At 33.8% G+C, this 19,986-nt stretch overlaps 1 protein-coding gene across 1 annotated transcript in view; it reads left to right on the top strand.

Moving 5' to 3' along the window:
- LOC118188835 (protein scribble homolog) overlaps positions 1 to 19,986 on the top strand; it is a 148,248-nt gene that overhangs the window by 82,068 nt on the left and 46,194 nt on the right. The window contains exons 14-17 of the mRNA XM_035359352.2: positions 3,430 to 3,560; positions 8,159 to 8,249; positions 8,413 to 8,528; positions 8,605 to 8,682. Coding sequence (XP_035215243.1) covers positions 3,430 to 3,560; positions 8,159 to 8,249; positions 8,413 to 8,528; positions 8,605 to 8,682 — 416 coding nt within the window. The remainder of the gene's footprint in view (positions 1 to 3,429; positions 3,561 to 8,158; positions 8,250 to 8,412; positions 8,529 to 8,604; positions 8,683 to 19,986) is intronic.

Raw genomic sequence — 19,986 nt, 5'->3', positions numbered from 1 at the left:
ATTTGCATTATTATTATTATGGGAATAAACTAATGCTGCTGTAAAGTATTTGACATCTTATTTTTATGTATATTCTGTGAACTAGATTTATGTTTGTTGGATTAAAAAGAAATGTTTCTTAGTTTTACTCATTCCTCTCCTTCTAATTGTATTTTTAAAAATTCTGGTAATTTACATAAGCCATTATCTGGTTTTTTGATAGAAGCCTTCTTAGTTCGTTCGTATCTTTGCCTGATCTTAAGAATGTGTTCTGAAATCGCTGACTCTACTAGTGGGAAAAGCTTCACTGCATATTTTTCTTTAGCTACGCCTAAAGATTCTAAAAACACAGCTATGATACTGGTTTATCATAAAGTTGAGAAATTGGAATATATTTTTCTTATTAGTAGAAATAGAGATAATATTCACATAGAATTATATTAAAAATCCTTCCTTCCCAGGTTTGGATAGTTTATTACTTCAGCCAAGTTAGGATTGTTTATTCTTTGCGTATCATAAGAAGCAACAGCCTCTGAAAAGGGAAGATTCCCCATCTTGGGAGTTTGGCAAAATATCCTGGGTTGGCAAAGTTTTTTCACACGTAAGACTTTTTTTTTCTCAGATTGTCACAATAGATAAATTATGCTTTCCTTGGTACAAACGACAAGAATATTTCGATTTGCATAATGCAGGTTTATGTCTGTCACTTAAAAAAATTATACATATTGCATGTTTTTTAACAAGGTTGAATCTTTTCAGTGGAGTCATTTTTAAAAATGAAGAATAATTATATACAGAATAAGACTTTTTACACAATATGCATGAATAACTATTTGATTTTAACATCAAATTTGTAGTTTTATTTAGATAAGGAATTTTAGTTTTTAGTTTATGATAACTGAATTCCATGTAAATTTTCTAAATTTGGGATCATTTTTCTAAATATTTCATGAAATTTCCAAAATCGGATAATTCAGTCGACGTTAAACTCATTTCATGTTGTTTTCTTGTTTCTTTGTCTAATTTTTGAATGACAACATTTATTAAGAACTGATGCATCAGTTCATTAGTTTCTCTCTTAGGTTTTTGTTTAAAACATCAACTAAATTTCGAAGACTCTTATAAGATTCAGCATGTATTTTCTCAAAATTTAAAATATTCATAATATGAAATTAACAATCAAACGTTTATTTTCATACCTATCAATTAAAACCTCAAATAAAGATTGAAAGCTCTCTTCTGGAGTTTCCGCTGAATACTCGTCTTTCAACACCGAATGCAAATAGAGCAATTTTTGAATATCATTTAAATAAGAGTTATTTGTATTCAAAACTATCATATTGTTATTTGAAATTACACCAGTTTCCAATACAACCATCAAATTTTGGTAAGTCAGGTAACTTAACAGAAACAGAATTACAATGCTCAGTCTTATTTGTGAAGGAATCAACTAAATTAGAGTTGAATAATAATGTTTGTAAGCTTATTTTTATTTCTTCAGGCTTACAATTCTGAAAATTCAAAATCCACACTTCATAATTTTTTTTTCGTCAGTAACATTGTAATATTGCAATTGCAGCAATTTGATATGATGTAGTACATCTGAAAGCATAACCAATTTAATTTGAAAGTGCAACTTGTCAGCATTCAAAGCTGAATTTTTCAAAAAAGTTTCCAGTTTTGTTATCCTAGTTTTACAGTTTCCAGGATGTTGATTAAACACTTTTAGTTTTTCATCAGATGGCAATATTATAGTTTTTGTTATTTTTTAACTCTTCATCTGAGCTAGCCATTTTACTCAAACACAATCAAAACCAATATTTTTAAAGCTCAAAACAATAATTTATTTAGCTGATGCTTCTCCGGTTCAACAGACCATATGTCCACATGTTTTTATAGTTTTTATAGACAAACTTCATGTCTTTAGACCATGTAAAATAATTACATGCATCAAGTTTAGCAATATTATGCATGACACTAACAGTAGCCATATTTGAATTTTAACAAAAACCGCTCCCCAATCTCTTAAGTCCTAAATTAACATTAAACTTCAAAAGTCTGCACTAAATATAACTCAGGGGCTGGGCCCATAACCAAAATGATGCTAAAGCAAAGTTTGAAAAAAAATTAAACATTTAGCAGTAGTAGCAATAAAAGCTCCCTGAGATACCATGTTGTGCAGACATTGAAGACAATAAAAGGTTTTGAACTTAACCAATTTATTAACAATATAATAAAGAATAAAAACACAGAAAATAAATTTCAACAATATCAGAGTCTTAGGAAAAATATAATATAACCATCATTCATCAAATAATATTTTTACCTGGTCTCCAAAACACTGGCATTCAATACAAACAAAAATGTCCTAAACATTAATTATGCGGCCTCAAAATGAAGTTGGCTACACATTCAATAAGTCCATGATCAATGGTTGAGAAAACACCTGAAAATTAAATCAAGTTCTTGAAAAACACTTAAAACCGGCCTAACTCCGTTTGCACGAGGAATCGCCGCTCACGTATTTTAAATGCCGCCTTTATTGAAGAACATGGATGCCGCACATGGCAGTCACTCACATGGTAGCCTCTGGAAACAAGGAATTTATTCTGGAACAATCATCTTGTGGATATGAACCAAGGAACTTATTCCGGAACAATCATCTTGTGAACAGGTACTAAGGAACTTTATTCAGGAACAGTCATCTTGTGAACAGGAACCAAGGAACTTTATTCACCGGACTGCATGCATCCTTCTGAAGGGGCTGGAAACCGCACACCCAAGTGCCAGGAAAGCAGGAACTAGAAGGAGGAGTGAGCCAGAGCGATGCGAGATACTTATAGCAGAAGTAGGCATGATGTCATCTCACGGCAACCAATCAGCTATCGGCATGAATCGGCTTTCCAGATGACGTAACATCACTTTCGTTTTTGCATCTCAATTAGGTTGAAACAGTCCGTTCTCAACGCAAACAGTGGCAGTAAGAAAAAGAAGTAGAAGTAACTAATATATTACATTAAAATAAGAACTAAACTAAATAAACATTTCAAGGAGGAGAGATGATGCAATAAAAGGTTTACAATAAGTTATATTTTCCAACAGTAAAGGTCTTACGCGCACGCGTAAATGCCTATGCGCATGCGTCAACGCGGTGCATGCGCAGAAAGATTTTAGCTTTGAGGTCCGGATTATGGGTGTCCGAATTAACGACTTTTAACTGTACCATTTGGGAACTAGAAAACAAATATATTTCTAAAAAGTGTGTATAATTAATTCTGCTAAATGATTATTTATTTCAAATTTCTGTTCAGTGTCTCAAACCTCCTCACCCTAAAAAAGTACCTAGCATTATTAACTAGAGAATTTTATTTTGATTAAATCCAAATGCTGTCTCCTTTCTGGTGGGAATGAATTTTTTAAAAAATATTTTTTATTGTTCCTTTTATTTAGTCCATGTATCAACAGACCAAAATGATGAAAGCAACGATATTATTACACCTTATCAAAATGGCGTTTCTTCAGCTGAACCTGTGTCTGAGATCAGTTCTGCTGTTACTGAAGGGAAGTGTCATGAGCAAGTGGTTAGTAGAATACTTTGTTAGATATTCTGCCTTTGTTAACTAGCATAAGAGTAATCAAGTCAATATAATTTTTAATGAAAAATTTAATGTATTCAACATAAGTTAATGTTCAAAACGGATGTAAATGCATTTCGCAATGAGTTTTAAAGCTACACCAGTTATTTAAACTTGATATATTGAAAATAGTTGACTGTAATAACAGAAGCCTGCAAAATGTATGTTTCTGGAAATTTTTTTATTGATATTAAATTACCGTATATCTGGCATATAATGCACACTTTTATTACAAGAAATAAAATCCAAACATTATACACCAGATATAAAAATGATAGATTTGAAAGTAAGGGAAAGTTGAGCATACAAAAATTAGACTTTTACATGTTCATAAATGCTGGTTATTTAAACAAAAGTACATACTGTATCAACTTAATAATTTCCATTATCAGATAACATAATAATGTCTTCATATTGTTTTCCATTATGTCTTCAGACACATCAAATTCTATTTTATTTTCACCGTCATTGTTACTCCCTTCCACAAACAAACAATCACCTTCCATTCCATCTAGCTTGTTAGATATGCTACATTTTTAAGGACTTCTGAATTATGTTGGGTTTAATTTCATTCCATGCTTTTATTATCCACTTGCACACTATTTCTAGACTGCCATGATGGATTTGGCCTCCTTTTTGTAAATGTTTTTTCACCTTCAAATATCCACGTATTCCACTGTCATTTTAAATTTTATTTGAATTGTTTATTCATGCACAAATCTAAAGGCTGAATTGAGGGCATCAATCACCCGGGAATAACTGCCATGTCTGTACCAGGCCTTTTTCAGCAATTTCTTCATATTATCCATTAGATGAAATCTGAACATGCCCCATACTTATAGATTTTTTGGATTTTTTAGATTTTTTAAGGCAACAGAACACTTTTGCCAATAATGTCTTATCCACAATTTTCATTCATCCATCCTTTCTCATGAACATGAAATAAAACACAGTTGGGGAAATTGCATTTCAGCATCATCTTTCTTTTGTTTGTTGTTTTAAAAATAACCATAAGTTTTAATTCTGTATTGTCCACTAAGCAGGAAGCACAACAATGAAGTGAGATTTGTCATGACTTGCTCTTTTATGTGAATTATTTTGTTGTTCAATACTATCGGAAGCCTTTGTGAATTTTTTTCCTCATGGAACTAAATAATTTCATGCCATAATTCAACTACACCAACTCAAAACTGCATTAAAGTTTTCTTTTTCATTTGCATTCTTTTCTACCCACTTTAAGGCACATAAACATACTCGGTCTGTTGTTTCAATTAATCAATTCTCAAGACTTTCTAGGACCTTCTAAGAGAGGCCATTTTGTTACTTCTTTATGCAAAGCTTATTTATTGTTTGGCATACTAATTATCATAATTCCATTTTCCCTCCACTCACATGTAGAGCATCCTCAACACCAAACGTCCTTGCTGCAGCAGGATTTTTATATTCTTTTGCAGCTTGAATGATTTTGCATTGGAAAACAGTACTGTGTTTGCTTTGTTTGGCAGGAGCCATATTTACCACCATAAGGAACACTAGATCAACTGTGTTCCAATTAAAGCAAATGCGATTTACCAAAGCTTTTGATTCTCACTTCAAAAGACTACAGGAAAAAAAAAAAAATCTGACTCCTAATTCCGTGAATTCATTTGGGTTGGAAGCGCATTCTTTCTTATGCCAAATTATGTCCCCTTTTCTTGAAACCATAGAATAACATTCTTTTGCATATCTGCTGTGAATACAACTTCCTTTTCAGAATTATTTGTTCTCCAAGTCATTTCAACCACACATTTATTGTTCCCCTTATTTTTGTCAATATAGTGTACCATGTTTGAAAGCATGCAACAAATCTTCAAATGAATGATATCAAAAGATAAGAGCATCGCACATGTATCATTCAGGTTTCATCATTAAGAAAAGAGTGCATATTATACGACGAATATGTTTAAAAATAAAAAAATACAGTTTGAAGTTAGGTGCACATGATCGCTGGGATATATGGTTATAGTTTTTTTGAATGCTGAATCTAAAACTGGCTTAGATTTTTTCCCATGAGCAACATCAGTTTTTTTCTTTTTTTTTTTTTTTTTTTAAATATTTTCTTGACAAGTGTGTACCCCTGACATAGCCTTTTGAAATGAATAATGGAGGGGGGGGAAATCAAAATTACTTCAGTTGTTAACACTATGCATTCTTTGGTAGAAAATATTTTATAAATAGAAAATGTTGTATGGGAACTTAAAATAAAAGTCTTTGCATCAAAAAAGCCTAGTTAAGGTCTCGCATTGCTTTCATCTTTTGGTAGGAAAATTTTATTCACTGTACATTGTCATAGGAGATGCTTCTATGGTTCGTGTTAACATTTCATTGAATGTGATATCTTATTACCATTTAAAAAAAAAATATTATTATTACAGCATCTAAATCTTCAATGAAAAGGCCTAGATATGAATTTGGAAAGTCAAGTTTTATACTCATTGAACTCATTCATTTCTGTTTTATAATAAATATCCAGCTAGGGTCATAGGGCCAGGGACATTATTCAAAGATTTGGTAATAATGTTCTTTTGGGTAATTTGAATCTCCTTTTTCTTGAAAATTCAAAGATTTCTTCTAATGATAAAACTACCTTCTTTCAGTTTGGCTTCTTCCTGAAGTACTTTTCATAGTAATATTTTGCCATTTCTTATCAATACTTTCGCAGATTGTTTCATAGACCATTTTATATGAAACAGTGGTAATGAGATTTTCTGTTTGATGACAAAGTTTGATGTAAAATGTTTTTATTTAGTAACTGTATATGTTTATTTGCTAATTTGAAATACACTTTGCTCTTCTATGTTATGCTCCGCCCTGCCGTCCCTGTACAAAGTACAAAAAGTTAACTAAAACCAACTTGATGATTATAAAGGCTACATAATTGCATAAAGTTGGCACAATCATAATTTAGGGCCCACCAGCGGCTGAGCGGTAAAGTCGCTGAACACTGGTAGTTTGGTCCGAGGTTCGAATCCCACGAACGGGCTGGCTGCATGGGCGTTTTCGTGGTTTTCCCCATGTGTAACGTGTATACGAGCCAGTTTCCCTTAGAAAGTCCTCCACAAAGGCATCTCTCCCTTAAGGCAGATAGCCCTCGAGGCTTTGCCATTTTCACACTCACACACACATAAGAAAAATTTCAAATGTTTGTAATTTCCATGGTCGGTGTACGGACTGATCAACAGGTACAGAAACATATTTGTCGCATTATACAAAAAAATGCACAAAGCTTTCCTTTAGAGATGTTGGTGAAAAGTTAATGTTTTAATGTTAATAATTGATGATAAAATTTGAAGCTTATAATCCATATTTTTGTATTTGTCATCAGAATTGACATAAGTAATATAAGATAAAAATTAAATCCATGAAAATCCATATTTGATACAGAATTTTTAAGTATATTTTTTAATTCAGATTCAGAATAACTTAAAGAACAGCAAAAAAAACCTTCAAAAGTTTTATTGTAGCAAATCTGGGAAACTTATTTTAAGTATTTTCTCTTAGAAGTCCAGTTTCTTCTAGAAGTCCACCACAAAGGCATCTCTTCCCTTAGACAGACAGCCCTTGTGTGCTTTGCCATATTCAAGTAATCTAACCTCATCGGTAAAACTATCAAAAGGCAGTTTATTTGAAATTTATAATGTAAGTTACTAGCCATGAAAGCGCTGAGCATGTAGCTGCAAGCAGGGGGGGGGAGATTCCATACCAGAATGGTCATAAGATTAAAGAGACAATGTTTTAATGCAGTATTAGTTTCATCGATTGTGGGAGTTAGTCTTCCACAAAGCCATCCTTCCTTTTCTTTTTAGGGGGATGGTCTACATGTGATTCACCATATTCACATAACCCAACTTAACTAATAATAAATGCTACTAGGATGCATATTCAGTTATAGAATTCTGTAATAATCTTCTTGTCTTGTGTGTTATGCAAGGTATTCAGGGGAAAAAGGCTACAATCTTTACTTCTTTAAATATTGATTCTAGGTATGCATTTCTGTTGAAAGTTTACTCAAAAGTAAAAAGAAAATTTTACTAGATTTTTTTAAATGCTGTGGATGAAAGGGCTTTAACAATATTGAATGTCTATTATTTTATGTGGTTGCACAGAGCAGAAATTCCTTATTCATTATGCTTTCATTAGTTAAACACAAGAAATTATGTATTATGATTAAAATATGTAGAGATATCCATAATTATTGTTTTTTATTTTGCCAGTTACAAATTTCATGATGAGTCTTATTTTGGCCACTGCAGAGAGTCGTTAGCAGTCAAAACAATATGTTTTATTTTCTAGTTGCTCCCTAAATTTATACAAAAATTGGGAATTTGTTTTGAAAAATAAGCTAGGATAGTTATTTCTTTATTGGATGGCTCTGTAAATTATGTGCATAAAAGTAAGAAATTTGTATTCAAAGATTTATGTGACTGGAATTTATTCCTGCTAATTATTTAAACCTAGTTAACTAGTACAGCATATAATACAGTTAATGTTTGTTTATTTGATAGCATGAATTCATAAGAGAAAACTGTTTGTCCAACAGCAAAACAAGTGTTTCGTTTGAATCGGAATGTCTTTCAGATTATCAGAAACAATTTGGTATGTTAAATTTATGTGCATTTTACATAAACATATTTTGTTTTATGCAGCTAATAATACTGAAGTTCCTTAAAAGTATTTTTTATGAATATTTTGTATATTCTAGTATTATTTGTTAAATTTTTCATGGTTTAAGGAATAGCTTACTTTCTCATCTTGCCAGGTAATCATAAAATTCCTTTTGACATTTATGATGTGTATGTTCAGCGCGAGCCAAGTGGCTTAGGTTTGAGTATAGCTGGTGGAAAGGGGTCACCTCCATATAAAGATGATGATGAAGTAAGATCTTTGAGTTCCTTTTTTTTCTTGTAATGCTGCTGTATTTGTATGATGTAAATTTATGTTCCCTTTTCAGGGGATATTTATATCTAAAATTACTGAAGGAGGCCCTTCGGATAAAGCTGGCTTGAAAGTAGATGATAAAATTCTGAAAGTGAGTAATTTCATTTAGGCTTTTTTTAATTCTAAGCCAAATAATATTAGAAATAATATTTATTTATGCTACGTTTTAATGTAAGAACTCCATATTTTCTTATAGATGGTTAACTATGAAATATATAGATAGCTATACTGATAACATTGAGATATATTTAATTAAATTTAAACCATATTATCAATATGGTCTATATTTGTGCATTTCTGCATAAAAAGGACCAAATTAGAACATTTATTGTAGTTCTTCAGGAAATTATTTTTTACAAATATTATAGGACTATAACAGTCTGTTCAATCTGTAATAGAAAATTTTTAATTTTACATTCTACTTGTTCAACTTGTTTGATGACTACATAGTTCTACTTGTGCGAGAATGTTTTTGATCCATATCTGAATTTGAGTTCGGTCTCTGCAGTTTGCTGTTGTCAGGCATTTTTTACTGAGAATTTTCTTGAGCTGAAACATAAGGTTTCAAGCGATCCAGGGGTACATTACTATGTTTTCCTTTTATGCTAATCATAAAATATTTTTCTTTGCAATCAATAACAGGGAATGCTCCTTCGTAAGGTGGTTCCAAATGTCTCTTCACCCGATCTATTCGCTGAAACACGCGAGAACAGTTTTTTAAGTCTTTATGTATAAATTCGTTCAGAAGAATTTTTATGAATTTGTCTGGGTCTGGTAACTCCCATTTGTTCCTGGAGGTTGTTAACAAAAATTTCCAATGCTGTCTGTTTCCAATGCTGCCAAAAATGCATATTTTCGTCAAGTTGAAGGATTGGCTATGGGTAATCCTCTCAGTCCGGTACTTGCTGACATTTATATGCACTATTTTGAGATGAAATTATTTGATAAATTATCTTTTCGTCTTTGGATTCGGTATGTTGACGACACTTTCGCACTTTTTGACGGTTATAAAGAGGATTTATCCGAGATTCTATCTATTATGAATTCAATTGATCCAGCCATCCAATTCACTCTTGAAATTGAATCCAACAATTCCCTCCCCTTCCTCGATATTCTTATAATCCGCAATGAAACCGATTTTAGCACCACTGTGTACCGTAAACCCTTTGCAGTTTGTTTACCACCCCATGCCAAGTCATGCCACCCTGTTAAGCAAAAAATGGCTTCCTTTTACTATTATGTTTTCCGCGCGCTAAAAGTTTGTTCCTCTGAATCTTTGCTTACCAATGAACTTAATTATTTGAGAGCAGTTGCGATTGACCGTGGATTTTCTCCCGTGATTATTGATAAAGCCGTCAAAAAATTTTCAGATTCCCATCAAAGAAGACATTCCACTGTTAGAAATAATATTAATGACCTTGTCCTGCTTCCATTTTATCCTTTTGTTAGCTATAAAATTGCACGGATTCTCCAGAAATTCAATTTTCAAGTCGGTTTCTCCCCTATTAATAAAATTCACCCTTCGATTCTAAAAGATTGCGTTTCTGTCTTGAATTCTTGGGGAATTTATAGTATATCATGTCAGTGTGGTTTAAGATATATTGGCCAAACAAAAAGAGCGTTGAAGTTTCGTATCAAGGAACATGAATCTTATGTCAAAAAAGGCGAAATTAACAAGTCTTCAATAGCGTATCATAGCTGGACTTTTAACCATAATTTTGAGTTTGGGTCTGCAAAAATCATCCAAAAGGCTTCTTCCATAGGCGAATTGGATTTTCTTGAGGCTTTTCACATTCACAAAGATTTAGAAAGTTTAGTTAATGATTTGAAGTCCAATCCAGTCCTTCCTAATGCCTTTAAAATTCTACTATCTTAATTCAATTTTTGCCGATAGATGGCGTTACCTCCTCGCACTTGGTACTACAAGAGGGTATAAAAATCCGTTCAGTGGTTGCTTTCCATTATTTGAAGTTCAGATTTTGAGCGTAATGTGCATTTGCCCCTCGCTCCCTATTTTAACTTCGCTAATATTTCTTTATGCTTGATCAGACAGCCTGGCTCAGTAAAAGTAGGCGGCCAGTGCAACTCTGATTAAAAATCTAGTTATAACCACGTGCAGTGCTGATAAGCACTACGTGTTTCTGTGACTCCTTCTCCTATTTTCTTCTTTCTATGTATTTCTTTCTCCTGATGAGGAGGGACCTTTAGCTGCCCTCGAAATCGATTGAGTGTTTCATTATACCTACGCTAAATACGAGGGCCATCCAGGAAGTAGATTACGTTTCCGTCTGTGTCCGCTAGGGGCGGGGCTAGCACGGCCATCTTGGGGTCAGAGCGTTGCGCAGCTCAATCTGCATCTAGCCGTGCTAGTGAGAGGTTCGTGCTGTGCTCCGTTCAGATACTGTGACGGTTTGAAATGTCTGCGTTAATTGAAAATCCCGCGAGCTGCGAGGTGCGCTCAGTAATAAGGTTTCTGACTGCAAAAAACTGTAAACCGATAGAAATCTATCGGCAGCTTCGTGAAGTGTATGGGGACAACATTATCACTGAAGGTGGAGTGCGTCAGTGGGTCATAAGATTTCAAAATGGCCGAACCAATGTTCACGACGAAGATCGAAGTGGGAGACCCAGCATAGTGACCGCCGAACTTCTCGAAAAAGTCGATGCTAAAGTCCGTGAAAATCGAAATTTCACAATAACAGAACTTTCTTTGAGTTTTCCACAAATTTCGCGAAGTTTGTTGCACGAAATCATCAGCGAAAAGCTTGGTTACCACAAGTTTTGTGCAAGATGGATTCCAAAAATCTTGACAGAGGACCACAAAAATCAGCGAATGGCTGCAGCGTTGAACTTTTTGGACGCTTACCATAAGGATGGTGACTCTTTACTCGATCGCATCGTTACTGGTGACGAAACATGGGTGAAACATGTGAACTGTGAAACGAAATTGCAATCAATGCAGTGGGGGCACACAAGTTCTCCCCAAAAACCCAAGAAATGCATGCAAACAATGTCGGCAAGGAAGATGATGGCGACTGTTTTTTGGGACAGAAAAGGTGTAATTTTGGTGGACTTCCTGGAAAGAGGCACTACAATAAACTCTCAAAGGTATTGCCAAACTCTCCAAAAACTCAGAAGAGCAATTCAAAACAAGCGCAGAGGAATGTTGAGCTCTAAGATCTTGTTGATTCACGACAACGCCCGGCCCCACACGGCAAATGTCACTCGTAAAGTTCTTGAATCTTTTAAGTGGGAGTTGTTTCCTCATCCGCCGTACAGTCCCGACCTGGCACCGAGCGACTTCCACCTATTCCCAGCAATGAAGAAGTGGCTGGCTATGCAGCGTTTTGATGACGACGCACAGCTGCAAGAAGAGGTAACGAAGTGGTTGAAGGTGCAGGCGGCCGAATTTTTCGACGAAGGAATTTCCAAGCTCATACATCGCTACGATAAATGCCTTAATTTGTATGGTGACTATGTAGAAAAGTAGTATTTGAGTGTGGCTTTCATCTGTATATAATAAAATTTGTTTCCTATACTTTGTTTATTTTTTTATTCCAAAACGTAATCTACTTTCTGGATAGCCCTCGTATAAAGTTGTTTTTTACGATTTTGATTGTCACATTAGCGTGTTTCTCTTCTAGTCTATCATGCCGTTAGTTTGTAAATGAATAATATGTGTTGAATATATATTTAATAGAATGGTAACTGTATGTAATGTAGTATCATAAATACTGTGTTATTTAGTCCTGCATACATTAGTGTTTTAAAAGAAAAGGTAGTATTATTGCCATGTACAGCAATTGTATAGTGGTAATAACTGTATCTAAGTATTTGCAGTTTGATTTTTGTGTTCTATTCATTGTATATTCCATTATTAACTGTCTCTTGAACTCACTTGTATGTGTATGTATATATACTATATATATATATTAAAAAAATAATACATATTTTTTTTAATATTAAAATATAAGCTTAATAGAATGGTAAAATATTTACTAAAATATCACAAATACTGTGGTGTATAGTTCTCATGTAACTAATTGATATAAATTGTAAATACTCTTTCTTCTAGATAATGCTGAACAGTTTAATGTCATAGTTACTATATTTTTGCTGAGTATCATTTAATTAAAAACAGAATGTTATTGGTTTCCAAGATGAGTCTTCATATTGTTGCAACACTGAGCTGATTGCCATATCTGAAACATCTGTAAATAATGTCAGTGGTAGTTCAGTATTGGGAAAAGGCAACAGTGCAGTGTTCACCTGATCATTGTGGCCCTTTTCAAACTATTTTCCAGCTTCTTCAGTCCATTGATATTTACGTTTGTCCCTCTTTTTAGCTTCCTTGAAAGATACTCATGTAACAATGTCTGGTTCTTTGCTGCATCTTTTAGGTAACGATGATAAAAAATTAAGTATTCCAAGAAAAGTTATAAGTTCATGAATAGGTTCTGGTCATTTGTAGTTGATAATAGCTTGAACACTTTCTGGCAAAGGATGGGAACCCTGAGGTGTAATTCGGTCAGGGCCGCCATGTGGGTATGGCAAAATTGTTCACCGCACAAAGGGCGCCTGGGCCAGTGGGGCGCCAAAATTGATTCTTATCACAACAAATAAAACACAATTATGGATTTTTGCTCTTAGATATGCATACAATATCACAATATCATGCCATTAGTTTGTAAATGAATAATCTGTGTTGAATATATATTTAATAGAATGGTAACTGTATGTAATGTAGTATCATAAATACTGTGTTATTTAGTCCTGTATACATTAGTGCTTTAAAAGAAAAGGTAGTATTATTGCCATGTACAGCAATTGTATAGTGGTAATAACTGTATATAAGTATTTGCAGTTTGATTTTTGTGTTCTATTCATTGTATATTCCATTATTAACTGTCTCTTGAACTCACTTGTATGTGTATGTATATATACTATATATATATATTATAAAAAATTTTTTTTGTTTGATTTGTATTTGAAGTATGAGTTGAATATAAGCTTAATAGAATGGTAAAATATTTACTAAAATATCACAAATACTGTGGTGTATAGTTCTCATGTAACTAATTGATACTCTGGGTTTAAATTGCAACAGCAGTATTCAAGTATTGATAGGTTAAAGAAGTTAATAGTAATGATTAATAGGAACTTTGCTTAAGGTATGCTGCAAATCTAACATAATTCTGCTATCTTACGGTAAGATGCATTTAGAGGTTTTTAGAATTAAACTCTACGTCCTATATAGCTATTTAGGAAGGTTTTTTTGAAAAAAAAAAAAAAGAATTTGGCTTAAAATTGACTGGTGTACCAATGTTTTCATTGTATTCCTAAGACTCTAATGTTAAATTGTATATAATTGTCTGAATAAGGAATGTCTTATAATTGTATAGCTAAGATGTATGTTTATGCAGACTATTTATTTTTCTGAAAACAGTAATTGTAACCCTGATCACAGGAATTTTTATAGAACTGTGTAAAATTGCATGTCTGAAATCAATATGAATGGCTGAAGTATGTCACAAAGGACTGATTATAAATAAGCTATGATAAATGTATGACGTATGTATTAGAAGAAAACTATTGTAAATCCAGACTATGTATTGAAACCTCTGTTGCACACTGTCCTTGTTTGCCCATGTATCTCTTTGTTTTAAGACTCAGTAATTGCCATCTGAACTTCCGGAGGCAGAGGCTTTAATCCATGTAATGCAGCCTGCTAGACTGCAAGGCAATGGAGCCCCTGTTCTCTGGTGTGTTATAATAATAATAATAATAATAATAATATCACGCAGTAGTTACATTTTAAACTACTAAAGCATCAAATGAAACACAATCCAAACCTCAGAGAAAGCTAATCCGATCTCACTGCAAATTCGCTACAGTCAAGGTAAATTCACTGCAAATTCGCCACTGAGATATTTCTCTCTGGTGTTTTAAAACTTTTTAATCGTGCACCAGAAGGTTCTGGTAATTTCCATTTTCTCGAGATTTCTGTAAAGCAAAAGATTAGAATTACTGTCACAGCTAACACAGTAGTCGATGACATTTATTCAATTTAAATATACTCGTAAATTACCAGATATCTATCATTAAATGCTCGTGCTCCAGTATTTTTACTTTTCCGGCGTAGTTTCTCTTAAAACTCATCACGCGCTGCATTACATGGGAAAATAAAACGATTTTAATTAAAATTCTACTAAAACTTGCTAATTAAATACCAAATCGGAACAATATATTCATTATTCTCTCCAGATCTAGGCATCATATATTATTGTGTTGTCTTATTCATCTGTATTATAGCTTATTTCCGTACTTCTGCAAGCCTCATGACCTATCTGGTGGAACAAGTGAGGTTTTGCATTTCTTTTATTAAATAACAATACCAACAATAAACTAATAATGGCTATAAAAAGGCAAAAGTAGTTGTGGCAGGAAGAGTGCATCCAAGAGAAGGCAGATAAACTTCGAGCTCAGCGACAACAGGAAAAACCTTAACTAACTTTCTGATGCAAAATTACAATCTAAATCCTTTCAGACTTTTTTGTTTTCCTTTTTTTTAAAGGACGTTCTTGTTTTGAGTGCTGTGTTATTTTACATAGCCAAATAAACTTGTCTACAAATTAAATTACTTCGAAACAGAGTTAAAATATTAACTGTCAGTTTTTATATATTATAACACATTTTATTCCCCTTTCCTGTAATTTTAATTGCAGTCGCAATAACCATCAAAGGACTAAACTGCGAGTGTGTTTCGGTAAATTTTCAATTGCTGTAGCTGTTTTTATATCACCAGTCTTGATACAGATGTCAAACATTTTTGCTTCGAAAACAGCAGTCAACCTAGCAGGCCAATATGTTGTTCCAAGGCGAAAATATTTCAAATGTGTGACATCAATTGCAACCAAAATTTCAAGTTACAAAATATTGAATGTAATAAAAATAATTTTAAGAACACTCCTCTCCCCTTCTCCAAAAGCAGGTGCGATATTTATCGTTTAAATTTTACAATATTATCTTTAAAATTACAACATTAGTATTTACAATTATAGAATGGCGGACCGCGGGTGGCACATGGCAAAATGGCTGGTCTCGAATGGCACGTGGGCGCCGAAGCATAATTATTTCTGCCCACGAATATATGTTTCATCCTACTCCTCCTGCTGCTGCGCCTCTTTCTTCTGTTCTTCTTCCTAATGCTCCTCCTCTTGCTGCTCCTCCTCATGCTGCTTCTCTTCTGGCTGCTCCTCTTCCGCTTGCTCCTCCTCCGTCTGCTACTCCTCTTGCTGCTACTCCTGCTGCTCCTCCTGTTGCTCCTCCTTTTGCTGCTCCTCCTCCCGCTGTTCCTCCTCTTGCTGCTCCCCCTCATGCTTCTACTCCTCATGCTGCTGCTCCTCCTCCTGCTGCTTCTCCTCCCGCCGCTCCTCTGATGCTCCCCCTCCGGTTGCTCATCCTCCCACTGCTCCCCCTCCCAGGGTTGCCAAGCTACCTGGAAAACCGGAAAAAGTCAGGGAATTCGGAAATTCAGGAAAAAAAAAATTCAGGGAATTTAAGTGTTTTAGTCAAAATCTGGAAAAGTCAGGGAATTTTATACAACGATCCTGCCAAAAAAGGCGAGTTTTGCGCCGACGTCGGAAGAGATCACTTTTTTGGCGAATTGTGTATCACGTGTGTCATTCGGGCAGCTGGCGTAGAGCCAATTTTCGCAGCTCCGATTTGATTGTCTTTCAGAAAGGCAAAGCAAGTTTCCCGCAACTTTTGGCTTCCAGTAACCTCGAGAATCGCATGTGCAGTGCACGAACTAAAGAAAGTACCTGTTCTCGTATAAAACAAAATGGGTTTAATCCTAGTATACGGTACCATGAAGGTTAGAATCAAAGAATATGTATTGTAAAGAAGGAAAACCTCTCTCGAACAGAGGTGGCTCCGTTCCATCATAGAGGGAAACAGCTGTGCATGCGCGATATATCTGTCGCCAAAGTTCGAAACCGGTGTCGAAGTTCGAAGGTCATGTTATCAAGAGTTCATAAAATGAATATTGTTTAAAATTTCTTTAAACTCTAAAGGAAAAGAAGATATTTTTTGGTGCAAGTAAATTAATTCATGGATTAATTATTTTGAAGGAAAAAGGAAACTACGAAAATCAGTTTTTAAAATTATTGCGAAAAATCCAAGAAAAAACGTTCTTTGATAAAACGTTTCTTCTTGGATTTTTCGCAATAATTTAAAAACGGATTTTCGTAGTTTTTTGTCAAAGAACATTTCTTGACATGATCATGAGCAGTAAACGGGTCATTTTGTTCTTGGCGACAGTTTTCAAAATCGTGCGAAGACCGTACCGTATAGTAGGATTTTACCGCAAAATCTTTTTAAACCTTTTCTTTTTAATAAATACCTTGTCATTTTGCAGTAAAATAAAAAAAAATGTAATCAGTCATCTAGGCTAACCAAGTAATATAACTATATTCGCTAAAATATTGTTGATTATTCTAATTCAATTTTTAAGTAATTATCTTTATTTGTATGTTATTCATATCATTTAATGTTGCTTCTTCCTCTAAATTTATTTATCATTAGTAAATAATATTTCCAAATTTCAGGAAATTTTCTCTGGCATAATCCTGAAATTAATTCTAGCAGTATGATGACATACCATCACGAAATTTAATGCACATATTTTTTCCTTATGTATACTGCGAAATAAATATAAAATACCTCAATTTATTAAAAAATATCATTAAATAGATTTCTTTCTTTCATTTAGCTGCAGAATGTCTGCAAAAAAAGACTTATTTTATTCCACATTGGGCAGATTCTAATCTCAATCTTCAGTGGAGAAAACAACTCCTATTATAATTATATTTGTGTTTTCAAGTGTTAAAATGCCTTTTAAGAAGACACCTCATACAAATTAAATTTACCTAAAATCTAACCTAACTATTTAGCATTGCATTGTGATTTATCAGAACCGAATTAGCCTCGTGTTGAACTGGTGATGATCATGAGTAATAATTAAATAAAACCTACAATTGTTATCCAATGTATATATCTTAAATTTTATTAAGTTTCATAAGTGGAAAAGTAAACAAAGTGTACCAAGAATAATTAATAATAAATGTCCTCTGGGATTTATTGAATAATTAAGTTAATTTGCTACACAATACAAGTAATACTATATTTAATATACCTCTTAGCACAGCCAATGTACATTACACGGATAGACCGGAATTTTCTCGAAACATACCTGGAAAAGTCGGGGAATTTCATTCTCGTGTTTGAGTGGCAACCCTGTCCTCCTCCGGCTGATCCTCCTCTTGCTGCTCCTCCTCCGGCTGCTCCTCCCTTTGTTGCTCCTCCTTATTGAGGAGCAGCAGGAGGAGAAGCAGTAGGATGAAACATTTACTTTAACCCCTTCGCGTCGGGTAGCGCAAACTCGTGCTTATCGCGGAGGCCCGCAGTGTCTTACGCGAGCATCTGTCCACAGCCGGGGGCTTTTTTGCTTATAAGCCTAAATCCATGAAATTTCCGAAGTATCAACGCATTGTTTAATGATGCTCTATAGAGTATTTAAATGGCTTATGCTTTATAGATATTTTTATACTATATACTTTAATTACCTTATTTCTTGTTTAAATGCATATTTTACACATTTTATTTTCATTACTCACCATTTTATGACTTTTAACATTAAAAATCTGAAAACTAAATATATTACTTAAAATTCTCTTTTCTTATGAAAAATTTGAAAACAGGAATCTACACACAGTCGTACGTTACATTCCTTGAACTCGTAATAACTCATTTGTCGTTTTGGAGAATTTTTCCGGGAATGTGAGCAAACGAAGCATCGTCGTCTCATTTTCTTATCAGTCTCTTCTGAACAAAGTTTTGGAAAATGTCTTTCAGTTAATCTTTCAGAATCAATATCTGAAATATTTTGCATCATTTCTGCTATTTCATGCTCTGTTAAACATTTTCGACGCTTCGACATTGCAACGGTAAAAACAGAAAGAATTCACGTCTAACAAGATCTAATTATTTTCTAAAAACTTAACTGCAAACCGAAATACCCAACGCTTTAGTGCAAATAAAACTTCTCTACTTACAGTAAACAACTACCACGTGCGAATAATGTGTGATTTAAAGAGACGTCATAAATCACGCCATTCGGAAACATTTATTTCCCCATATGTTTATATAATCAAAAATACGTGCATGTGAGTCATGCTTCTCTCATTTTGAGTAGAAGGTCTAATGTACATGTATCTGAAACCATATGGTCATACAGTGCCATCTTGTGGCAGAAATTATAGTTTTTCAAACATACTAGGACACTGGCACAAATACATGACAGTCAGTTGAGAACGGGAAAATGCTCTGGCATGCCTGCATGTCAGCCGGGAGGTGAGTGTGTAGACTGGCACGTAGACGTGACAGTTGGCGCGAAGGGGTTAAAACCAGTGTCCAACACCAGATGGGAAAGTAGAATTCAGGCTTTGGGCTTCTGTTTAAGACGCAACGGAAGATCGGAGAAAACGATTTGACGGGAAATTTGAAAGCATTCATAAATATTCAAGATCAAACAAGAGACATAGAATTAAGAACTCAATCAAAAGAGTTGATTCACATGGTTTGACGTTTAACCATCCATTATTTTTAACCATCATTTTTTCCATTAACATCTGGCACGATATTTTAAATTTAGTAAATGTGGTAAATGAAATAATGCAAAACTCTAAATGTCATTTACAAATCGTGACTGACAATTTACAAATTCTTATATCAGAACTCAATAATCGTAGACCTAATGAAGCGTATGAACACGCAATTGCCAATGCAAGTATCGTTGCTGATGGTTTGGGGGTGGATACTGACTTTCGAAACAGGTTTAAACAAAATCAGGGTTTTTTTTTTTCGAAACAGGTTTTTAAGTCGAAACTGTTTTAAAAAGAAACTACATCAAGATGAACAAACCAATCAAAAATCCGAGACAAAAATTTAAGTTTGAATTTTGCAGTATAGTATTAGACACTACTATTTCTTCAATTACTGAAATATTCAATCAATTAAAAGAACATTACAATTACTTCAAGGTAGTACAGTATATACCTAATTTAAAAAAACTGAAGTGACAATGAAATTTTAAAGCATTGTAAAGGATTAGAAAAAAAGTTAATGGATTCTAAAAAAGTTAATGAAAAGGATACTGACGGATTATATTTGTTTGAAGAAATAAAATCTTTGCGACGTTTTACCAAAGATGATTTGGTTATGTATTGATATTTTAAATCATAGTTATGGTGTGTGTGTGTGTGATTATGACAAAGCCTTGAGGGCTATCTGCCTAAGGGAAGGGATGCCTTCGTGGAGGACTTTCTAAGGGGAA

This window comes from Stegodyphus dumicola, chromosome X2 (genome assembly GCF_044657685.1).
Source record: "Stegodyphus dumicola isolate Sdum_Otavi_A_Nest chromosome X2, ASM4465768v1".
NCBI classification, from domain to species: Eukaryota; Metazoa; Arthropoda; class Arachnida; order Araneae; family Eresidae; genus Stegodyphus; species Stegodyphus dumicola.
Note: the sequence above shows the minus strand (reverse complement) of the source record. Positions and strands in the feature narration are given on the sequence as shown.